The 11,860-nt window shown below is 31.5% G+C and overlaps 1 protein-coding gene across 2 annotated transcripts in view; it reads right to left on the bottom strand.

Moving 5' to 3' along the window:
* LOC127732306 (transient receptor potential cation channel subfamily M member 2-like) overlaps positions 1–10,541 on the bottom strand; it is a 47,564-nt gene extending 37,023 nt beyond the window's left edge. For both annotated transcript variants that reach the window (XR_007996171.1, XM_052241371.1), the window contains exons 1-4: positions 10,449–10,541; positions 5,247–5,304; positions 2,691–2,743; positions 1,580–1,624 (exon numbers count right to left, since the gene is read on the bottom strand). Coding sequence is in view for 1 of the 2 variants with exons in the window: in XM_052241371.1 (XP_052097331.1) it covers positions 1,580–1,624; positions 2,691–2,743; positions 5,247–5,253 (105 nt within the window). In the remaining variant the exon portion in view is untranslated. The remainder of the gene's footprint in view (positions 1–1,579; positions 1,625–2,690; positions 2,744–5,246; positions 5,305–10,448) is intronic.
* Between the last annotated feature and the right edge of the window lie 1,319 nt (positions 10,542–11,860).

The following is an 11,860-nucleotide window of genomic DNA, read 5'->3' as shown; positions in this document are numbered from 1 at the left end:
TATTATTAAAAAGGTCAAGGTTTTATCTATATCTACTGAATTCTGTTGATGAAAATTTTCTACAAATGATGAAAATTCAAATGGGCAACGTTGTGTTGCATTTATTTATTACAGCACATCTAAGGACACACTTCTATCTGTTACCAAATTAGGAATATTCTCCTTTACTGAATTTCTCTCTGAATCGTAAATCCAACTTATTTTAAATTTAAGCTTAAAAGTACGAACAAGGGTCACAATATACTAGTATAACGTTTGTTATGGCTTTTGTGTAACACCAAAGTTTCAACATAAAATTACACCAAAAGTTAAGCAATAATTGAATTTATTGAAAAAAAATTGGTCTTGATTATATTTTGTTGAGAGAATTTCTACATCATATATGACAAGAAATTAAAAGAAGTTTTTTCAATATAAAGTTGGTAAAACCAATCAATGTATGTCTTTGTACACTTGGTTTATTTATAAGTTGAAGGTTTTAAATACCAAGTCCTCTTATATATTGTAATTTTATGGTTTATTTTTTAGTGATTGTGCTAATGATTAGTTAAATAAGTCCTATCCAACTGATTGTAACAGGTTGTTATTATGTTGTGCAACTACAACGGTCTTGCAGGTAAGTAAGAGTGGAGCCCTCACATACAATTTACACTCGGCTAAACAATGTATGTGCCTGACCTAGGAGACTGTTAATCTGTGGTTGACGTCCTATTTATTTTCTGTCCCATGATACTGTTATTTTGCGGTTAACGTCCTATTTATGTGTCTGTCTTAAGATATTGTTATTTTATGGTTGACGTGTGTAGCTGTATGCAATCTTCTATTTTGTTTATACCTTTTGTATTAATGAACCATATTTTTTTTTTGAATTGTTTCATTCCGTCATATCTTTAATTCAGGCAGCAAAAATGATTTAACAAATACCATTTAACAACACGTTATTCTACTATGTTAATATTATTAGCTCATGGACTGACGCAGCCAAAGAAACATAACAATACAATGCTCAGGTCTATACATGAATGAATAGTTTGGTAATGTGGTTCATCTATGAGTTCAGTCGTCCATTTGTAGTCAGTCCTGTACTAAATAAAAATTAAAGAGATGTGGTATGATTGCAAAAGAGACTACTCTCCACCAGGGATTAAAAAACAAAGAAGCTAACAATTATAGATCATCGTAAGGCCTTCAACAATGAGCAAGACCCATACAGCCTTGTAAGCTATAAAAAGCACTGAAATGACAAATATAAAACAAATCAAACGAGAAAACTAATGGCCTGATAACCGATTAGAATAGTCAATCCGTCAGACGCTAGATAGAAATAAGTGGTAAAGTCTTTCCGTTAGACGATAGAAAAAAATGAATACCAGGAATGGTTCTTTCATTGCTGAAAGTCAATCCGTCAGACGATAGAATAAATGATGGCCAGGAATGGTTGAAATGTTTTAAAGTATTTAGTATTACCCAGGTTGGGAAAAAAGTGCCTGAACATCATTTGTATTTAAATTGACTAAATAACTATTGTTTTATTTAAAGTTTTGATATTTCAAAGATATTTAGGGTGGGATGTACTTACCAAGTTCTTTGTTTTTCGACGACCCTCATCTTCAGATTCCGATTCCTGGAAAAGACATACATGCATCTCTATCAAGACGGTGCGTGAAAACTTTGGAAATAAATGATATGAAATAACCCCAAATCTATTGATCATCTGTAATATCTTTAACGGTACAAATCTTGCACCAGATGTGCATTTTGAAAAATAATGTCCCTTTGGTGAGGTTTGAGCCAAAAATATTTGGTAATCGAAAATCTGTTACGAACGTTTAAGAGATAACTTGATGCAGTTTAATGAAATAGTTTATTTTAAGGCAAACAGTAGACAATATAGTTTTACTTCAAAGAAATTCCCGATAGAGATGGTTTTTCTTTATTTATATTAAAAGGATATCTCTCTCCTGTTAACATTAAACAATATAGTAAAATTTCTATTAATATTGCAAATCTATTTTGGTTTAAAAAAATACGAAGGAGATAAATCACAAAACCCCTACAAATGAACTTTAAAGCTATATGTTTTATGACTTATCATTATATTAGTATGCAGAAGTTTGGTCACTTGTTCAATAATTTTTCGCTCAATTTGTTTATTTAAAGAACTATTTTTTTTAAATTATAATAACGATTTCATTTCTGTTTTTCTAAGAGACAAATCAATGTTGAATGTTAAATGTCACGTGGTGCGTCACTAAATTGTACAGATAAACATGTGATTACTTAGGAAAGAGGCGTTATTTTTATTGTGCATTTATTTGTATATTTTAAGATAATGACAACATGTTAGGTCGTCGCTATGGAACTGAGTGTGCATATTATTATAGAGGACTTGACATCATCCCCGTTATTTTTGTAGGACTCGTGTTACTCAATCGTTACATTTGTATGCGGTGGTTGTCTTTTCGCCATAGTTAAAGTCGTATGTTTGTCTTCTGCTTGTAAGTTTGAATGTCCCTTTAGTATCGTCTGCTTCTCTGTTTAAACTACCATGGACATGAAGTATTCAGTTGTTGAACCAGCACGTACTTTTATACATTTTGTTTCTGCTGTAACATTTAATTCGTTATTGGCTTCCTTGGAGTTTACAATAAAACATAAAAAAATGAATTTGAATAAAATGTTCACCATACCAATTTGGTAATCCAGTCTGTATCCGTCGAACCAGGCATTAATTCTATAACTTCTGAAACAAATCAAACCAAGACCTTAAAATGTTGTTTTTCATTTTAGCCATGCGATGATTTCTCTTCGACTTATACGAATTTTGACTGACACTTTGTTTCTCCCGATTATTTCTTTTATTCATAATTGTGCCTTCTAAAAGATTTAAGCTATTATCACATTGATAAACTCATTGCCTCTTAAACATATCGATGTTTAATGGATTATGTTCGAACATACTTTGGTTTACAATCATGAGCCTTTAAAAATAGTTGTTGGCTAATTTTATTTTGCCAAAATGTATCTGTTTCGATGTTATTATAACAATGTATGATGTCAATAGCTATAGGTTGATAAATATATCTTATACGTTGGTTAAACTAAATTATCACAAAAGAAAAACAAATAGGCATAAAAAAACAAGGAGTAAAATAACAAAAATAACAAAAATAACGAACTCCAAGGGAAATTCAAATCGAAAAGTCCCTTATCAAATGGCAAAGTCAAAACAGCAAACACACCAAACGAATGGAAAACAACTGTCGTATTCCTGACTTGGTACAGGCATTTCTTTATGTCGAAAATGTTGGTTTTAACCTGGTTTATAACTAGTTAAACCTCTCACTGACAGTCATACAAAATTCCATTATATTGACAACAATGTGTGTACAAACAGACATAATAGGTAAAAATGTCAAAAATAGGGGTACAGCAGTCAACATTGTGCTATATAATCTTAATCAATATAAAAACAAACAAATATGTCAACAAAGAAAAACATGGCATATAGACAAAGCACATAAGCAAAAATGAAAGATTGGAAATACACAAAAAGGACTACAGCACAACAACAAACGAACAAAAGAACAAACCAATTACAGAATAGAAACACATAAGAATGTTACTCTACGGAAGAAAATTAAAAAAAAAAACAACAATAGATTGAATACATAGTTATCGATTGATACAGTATAGCCTTTGAAAAATATTGCATATTTTGATATAAAAAAAATTGAAATGTATAGGAATTTACACAAACATTTTGTATAAATATTGTTTTTTTCTTCTTTCCCTCCATATATCAAATTTTTTAACATTATGGACAAAATAAGATTATTTTTTTGACTAAACAACCTATAAGTTACATTAGATATTTCGGAAAACGTTATTTCGAAAATATGTCGTTTTTCTTTTGTATTTTTGCGCGAACCATTGGTGGTAATGCCATATTTTAAGCAATCGTCGGTAAATTCAATATTTAAGTAACTTACAATGAAGAAATATTAACTATTATTTCAATGATTGATCCACTATAATTGCATTTTTTTAATATTTCATTCCGAAGACTGGTTGAGCAGCCATACACCGTATATAAGCGAAGGTCTTACATTAGACATGTTAGAATAGAGAATGGAAACAAAAATGCGTCAAAAAGACAACAACCCGACCAAATAGCATAAAACAGTCCAGGGCCCCCAATGGGTCATCAACGTAGCGCGAAAATCCCCAACCCGAGGGCGGGCTTCAGCTGATCCCTAAATTAACTTACTTATGTAATGATCGACGCTTTAATATTTCTGAAAGTTAACAAGTGCACATTAAAGTAATGTCCGAACAAAAATTAATGTTACCTGACATCGTTATTGTTATGACTCAATGTAATCGTAAGATTAATTTACAACTAACAATTAACATCAACATCATTGCATATGACGTCCATTTGATGTATACTGATATATATATATGTTATCTGGCATATATATGTTGTCTTAAACAAGTCTAAATTGAAAACAACGTTCAAACCCATGATTGCGTTGGATAAAAACCGCATTTTTTATACGTGTGCATGCAAAACAAATTTCTTGATAGTGGGGTCTAAATACTGCACAAACAACATTTTCCAAAAGACCAAAAAAGTGAAAAGTATATTTTAACAAATCGCATTTGACTAACAGGTCGAACAACAGATGTTCTTAAACCCTGCTGTTGTCTTAAACATATATGTTGTCTTGGATATGTATATTGTCTTGGATACATATATGTCTTGGATATATATGTTGTCTTGGATATACATGTTGTCTAGGATATATATGTTGTCTAGAATGTATGATTTTTATTAGTGTCTGCCTATGAACTAGCTTTCAGTAATTGAATACTCTTAGATTGCTACTTTGTTTCTTTATAAAAATATTAAAATGAGGGAAGTACAACCGCCAATCCAATAAGAAACTCATCAGAAAATAATGAAGTAGACGTTAGTAAGGGAATATAAGGAGATGAGGTATGATTGCCAATGAAAAAACTATCTACAGGAGTTCAAATGAAGTTGATGTAAGCAATTGTAGGCAACCATACGGACTTCTACACTAAGTATTTTTTTTAAACTTTTTAAACTGTGTATCGATATGAGTCAGGTCCTTTATAAAAGATGTTTTTTAGGGGGACGGGGCTTTTATTATTTTATCGATAGTTGCTTTATTGACATTCATACCATTTACTTTTATTTCAGTTTATATACAACTTACCAGCCATCACGCTGAAACTTCTTAGTCGAATTTTGCTTCAACCTTTTCTTTATATAACCTATAAGATACCAATATAGAAGAATTTCTAGTGAATAAACATAAATACATTCCAAAGCCAAATATGATATTCAAAGAGGTAGTAGAATGGCATAAGCCATACCATTTAAATAAACAGACTTGCATAGGTTACATGTAGGACAAGTGTTGCGCGATCACAAACGTATTTAATGCCGCAATGTTTTGTGTGTTTGTGTGTGTGTCCCAAATCAGAAGTCTGTGATTCTGTTTTTGCAGTTGGACGCGGTTATTCTATTTACTCTTTGTTTGTTGTTTTTAATTGTTTCACTTTGTCATGTCGAAGCCATTTAGAGCTTACTGTATAATATGTTTTGCTTGTTGTTGAATGCCGTACAGTGACCCATATCTTTAAACATTCTCGTCATTTTGTCTTGGTAAATAGTTGTCTCATTTAATAATATCACGTATCCTTATTTTCATATAGAAAAAGTAGAATAACCTTGTTAACTCTGAAATTATATATTACACATTAACAAGCGTTCATACACAATAATATAATTTTACATTTCTTTGATATATCAATTTTTGAATAGATATACGTAATAAAAGCTCACCAAAGATACCCGGCGTATAATGTTGTACGCCAGATGCACGTTTCGTCTACAAAAGACTCATCAGTGACGCTTGAATTCAAATAAAGTTAAAAGACCAAATGAGTACAACTAATCTCGTGTTACTTTGGTAACAAATCGTTTACGAAGGTTTTGAAATGTGTGTTTGTTTGTAAAGCTGAGCCTTATTAGATGCTTTTAGTTTTACCTTAATACATTAATAAGTTTAGAAACCACTTGGAAATTTGATTTGTCTCACCCTTTTAAATGACCAAATATGAAAGCACAAGTTTTTTTAACAAAGGAATATGACCTTTTTTTCCCTCGGTCCGTTTGTTGATAACGTTTACATATGTCTGTTTTTATGAACTTCCCCTTGTGAATTAACCTTGGAGATTGGTATTTTTTCATAGTTGTATACAAGATTGTATCTAAAGACAAAACACATACATAAATATGACACCACAAATAGAACACAACTACTGAAGGATGAGCAACACAACCCCTTCGAAAACACTACCAGAGACCAAAATGACGTAAATAATGAAAACAAAAATTCAACTGAAAAACAAAATATAGATATAAACGACAATTATTTAATTACAGGCTTGTGACTTGGGAATTGTACATACAGACTTTGATTGGGTACAAACGTGTTTGAAGGCGGCCTGTAAATTCCAACTGAAAAAAAACCCAGCTCTGTGTATTCACAACCCTCCCCATAAAATCAGACAGTAGTGTAACAGTTCAACATAATAACTTACTATAAAATTAGTTAAAAAGGTTTCAAAATATCAATACAAATATCAAAAATAAATACAAATGTAACAAAGTACCGATCTGCTAGAAGGAGATACAACGGGACTACCAAAACTCTTAAGTCAAAGACAAACTGACAAAGCCAAGGCAAATAAACGAAAAACGACAAAAAGACGAACTAGTCCACAAAATACAATATAGAAAACTACAATTTAAAGAACACGAAACGGAATGCCACCAAATTGCTAGAAGGTTGCTATATAGAAACGAACAATCTCAACTTGAGAGCTTGAATTATTTTTTTTTTGTTGTTAAGTTTTGATCTTTTCCGACCCTCAGTGGCAATTTATTGATGTAAGTCAAACTATGAAGCAGACTCGAGTATATCTGTGGTATCCTTTATTTCAAGTTCTATAATATATGTCATCAAGTGCAGATACTATAATGGAGGACTAATAGCTATTGATGATAAAGAATTGCGTGTCATCAAACTTCTGAATATTCGAAAAAGTGGCTGAATCATGAAACATTTCCTACATTTTACTAACAATTATCACCATGATATAAAACACTTCCATGAACGACTTACAATTTAAACACAAAATATGTTATTATCCTATAAAGTATTATGTTCCATTGAAGGAAAATAACAACTTACACAAGTTATGATGATGCAGACCACAAATGTGATAGTTATTATTTAAATCTCGTATGAAAAGATACATGTATACAATTAAGAATGCATGACAATTAAAACTACCAATTGTGAATCTTAATAAACAATACTTTAAGTACAATCTCAACCAATTTAAGCATATTTCGTAATAAGTTAAAAAAAAAAAGCATGCTATACACATTTGATCATGCGTCCGTATATTTAAACATGCATTGGGAGTGTAAACAGGATATGCGAAAAAGGTAAAATAACAAAAATTCCGAACTTCAAGGAAAAGTTAAAACGGAAATGAAAATTTTAAAGTTCAAACACAACAAAATAATGTAAAAACAATAGTTATATTCCTGACTTGGTACTACCATTTCCTTGTGTAGAAAATGGTGGATTTAACCTGGTTTTATAGGTAGCTTAGCATCTCACTTTCATGCAGGTCGCATAGAATTCCACTTTCTTGACAACAATGTGTATCACTATAAGAACAAATAACTAGTTCCAAAAAGAAATCAAAATGGCATATGAACACTCTACAGACAAAGTACATAAGCAAAAATGAAAGACAAGAATACAAACCAAAGCACAATAACACAATGGCGGGATGTATAAATACTGAGCCATATCAAAAGTATATAACCAAACCTGGACTAAACAGTAAAGTTTAATAATATACAGTGACAAATAAAAAGAACACTATAACACGTAATGAAGATGATAGTACCGAGAATCTATACTTAAACCATCATGTATTATTTGTGAAGTTAATATATATTTATCAACAAGGTCTTGGTATCTTTCAATGAACTGTATCAGAAAAAAAGACGAGACATTGTTGGACATAACCCTGGTTAATCAACTTTCTGCGCAGACACTGATGGCGTTTTATTTAGTCTGAGTAGCAGCTGAAAGCCCCTGAATACCAAATGAGTTGGGAAATGTATATCCCATATGCAGGTGATGTTGGCAAGATACTGCTAATTTGGGGGGGAAATTTATAATTTCAAAATTAAAATCGTCTCGTTTGTCATAGATTCTGTTACTGAGAGTACAGCTAATGTCAAATTCAAAGTATAAGTCTAAACATGAGGCGGAGGAAGCCGTGTCTGTTCTTTATTTAATTTCTAGTTCTGAAGGAAATATTAGTGGTATCCAATCAGAAACGTGTTGATTGTTAATGGGAAGAACATCATCAATAAATCTGAATGTAAAATTAAATGATCTGGCTTCTTTGATCTTCTTGTTTTGAACCAGTTGTTATTCAGGGTATGCAATACAGTACCATTTTATACATATATGTTTAATTGAAGCATCTGTATCAGATTTTTGGAACAACTTAAAATATGATTATTCTAAATAGTACATAGTAAAAATAAAAGGTTATGCCTGCCTGTCATATTAATGAGTGAAGTTAATGATTCATCATACAAAACTCGATAGATTAAATTAACTATAAAGACTTTAATGACACTTTCTGATCATTCTTTATTGAAATGTTAATGTACACGGTGCTTATAGTATTCATAAGAGAACTGTCACATGCGTTACTCTGTCCGATAGACTTGCACTTAAGCAAAAGAAAAAAAGATTTTGTAGAATTATAGTCTCCACATAAAATTATGTGGTCATTAATTTGAGCTGGAGAGTAACTCAACAAGAAATAGATAATATGTACTCGACAAGTATTGTTAGCAGACTGTGTTTAAACACGCAATCTTTATTGTCGCGAACATTATTTTTAGAGGCAACAGTAGTTTAACGATGTTCATATATCATGCTTTCCGACAAGATACCCAACCAGGATAAAAAAAAAAATGAGGAGCGAGACCGGATGTAACGTCAGTGTGAGCGTCTCTTTCTATACATGCATCGCCCGTCATGCAAATCCACACCCAGGAAACATGTCCAAATTTGGATTGATTGATTGTTGGTTGCTCAATGTCCAGTGGCAAAATTTGTTCACGAAATCTTTAAAATCGATGGTTCGAACACACATTTGGCCTGTCCTTTTTATGCCGTTGCTGTGTGTAACATACTCTGAAATACAGCTACTTATATTACAGTTAATGACGACATGATTTCATTTTAGCAATGTATTTGAGCATCTGTTGGGACGAAAGTAGCTGTTATAAAATTGAGAACGAAAATGGGGAATATGTCAAAGAGACAACAACCCGACCAAAGAGCAGACAACATCCCAAGGCCCCAATTGGTCTTCAACGCAGCGAGAAAATCCCACACCCGGAGATGGTCCTCAGCTGGCCCCTAAATAAAAATAGCTGCTTGGACATGAAGTCACTTTATAACAATTATCAAAATAAATCAACGATATTTATTTCAATTTTTAATTAAATTGGACTTATCATGCTAATCATCTTTACTTTTTTAAAATCTACTATATTTACAAGTTATTTTGTATACATGATAGAAAATAGACGCTATACAAACTTTTCACTTGAACCAACAACCTTGGATTGAATAAACATTGTTAATTATTGTTGGTTAATCATTATCCGTTAATTGTATTCAAACAGTTTTTAAAAGGCACCTATGTCCACAATGTCAAATACTTTTTTTGAGTTTTAATGTTTTGTTTGGATATTCCTTTCATTGATTATTTAAACCCATAGAATTCATATGTCAATGCATAGGTATATAAATTGTTAATTTGAATACATTTGCATCTCTACTTTATTTTTAATGCGACCATTTTTAAGCTTATTTGTATGAAATTCGTTTCAATACTTATAGAAGACATCTAACTTAATGAATTTTACCCGAAGCAATTTTAAGATGAAATGGAAAGGAATAATTTTTTTAAAAATGACTGGTCATAAAGGGAAAGTCAAATTCGACGCCTCGTGTAGAGAGAATACCACGCTCTTTGCACGATAAGAACCCTTGTTACAACTTTTTAATGTGGCCGGTTGCGAGGCAAAATTTCGGTCCCTATCAAATAAACTAATTTCCCAGTGGCAGTCCAAATTCACCGTCCTTTATCCCGGACGGCCTCCACTGGAAGACCTACCTATTATGTTTATTGTTCAATTGTTCTCGTTGTGAACATGCATGAAATAACTGCCAATAGACGTTAACCAACCAAAAATCAATTAATAATTTCATTTGTTGAGGAAAGTAGATACTTACGGAACAGCAAAGACCGTCATAAGCTAATGTCTATTCCAAAATGTTTATAAGTCCTCATAATTCTGGATGATTTGTCAATTCCTAGACTTTTTTCCTAATATAAGAAGCCGTTGTTTTGAAAAGTGACACCGAAGACAAAATTCGAGAACAATGGATTTTTAAATGACAAAGATTATTTATAGAATAACTAATCCAAGAATTAAATTTAAAAAAAAAAAAAAACATTCGTTTTAAAAGTAGGTAAATTAATTTTAGTTTGTTTTCATGTAACCATGGTATACTCGGGCAAACTTTGGTACTGTTTTATATATAATTTCCTGTTTTTATTATTCCGGTTTTGAATAGATATTTTTTTCTGACCTACATTAATTCTTCTGATTTTTTGTTACAACTGTGTTACTCCACTGATCGAAATAGATATAGGTGGGAGTGATTACTTACAAACACTATACTTGTCCTTGTCACGGCTTTTGTTATTTTGTGTTGACTGAAGATCTGTAGTCTCTTTAAATACATTCCAAATTTTTTAAGATTATTTATTTAAACTTGTATAAACACTTGTTTATTGATGAAACCTGTATATTGAACTTAATATACCTTTAAATTTTTCTGTGTAGTGTATTTATTTCATTGACCATGATTTTAAAGACACACATGTGTTATACTAACATTTAACCTTTCTTTTAACACGATTCGGAATTTACCTGCACTGACATGTAAGGTATATTATGTATTCAAGAAAACGTAGAATAAATGCAGGGATGCAACACTATTCATTATATTGAGCTCATTAAGAGACCGCAAATCTCCTCAAAACTAATTCTAGATGATTGAAATTGTGTTTAAAATAATCTTGTTCCGTACCATTTGACTGTTAGCAATATTTATTTAATAATCAAAGTATAAGTTTATAGTAAAATTTTGAATGGAAATAGGGAATGTGTCAAAGAGACAACAACCCGACCAAAGAGCACAAAACAGCCGAAGGCCACCAATGGGTCTTCAACGCAGCGTAAAATAGGGGTACAGCAGTAAACATTGTGTTATAATCTCAATCACTATAAAAACAAACAAATATGTCAACAAAGAAAAACAAAATGGCATATAGACAAACCACATAAGCAAAAATGAAAGACACGAATACAAAAAATTACCACAACAAAACACATTGTCGGGATGCATAAGTACCGAGTCACGCCAAAAGGATATTACAAAAAATGGAGTTAACAGTAAAGGTTAATTATTTACAAAGACAAAAAAAAAAAAGCACTATAACATGTAATGAAGATGATGAACAACGTCAGTACCTAGAATCTATACTTCAAGACCATCATGTATTATTTGTGAAGTTGATACGGAATATTTATCAACAAGGTCTTGGTATCTTCCGATGAATTTTTTAAGAAAAAAGG

The sequence above is a fragment of the Mytilus californianus genome, unplaced genomic scaffold (genome assembly GCF_021869535.1).
Source record: "Mytilus californianus isolate M0D057914Y unplaced genomic scaffold, xbMytCali1.0.p SCAF_23, whole genome shotgun sequence".
Lineage (NCBI taxonomy): Eukaryota > Metazoa > Mollusca > Bivalvia > Mytilida > Mytilidae > Mytilus > Mytilus californianus.
Note: the sequence above shows the minus strand (reverse complement) of the source record. Positions and strands in the feature narration are given on the sequence as shown.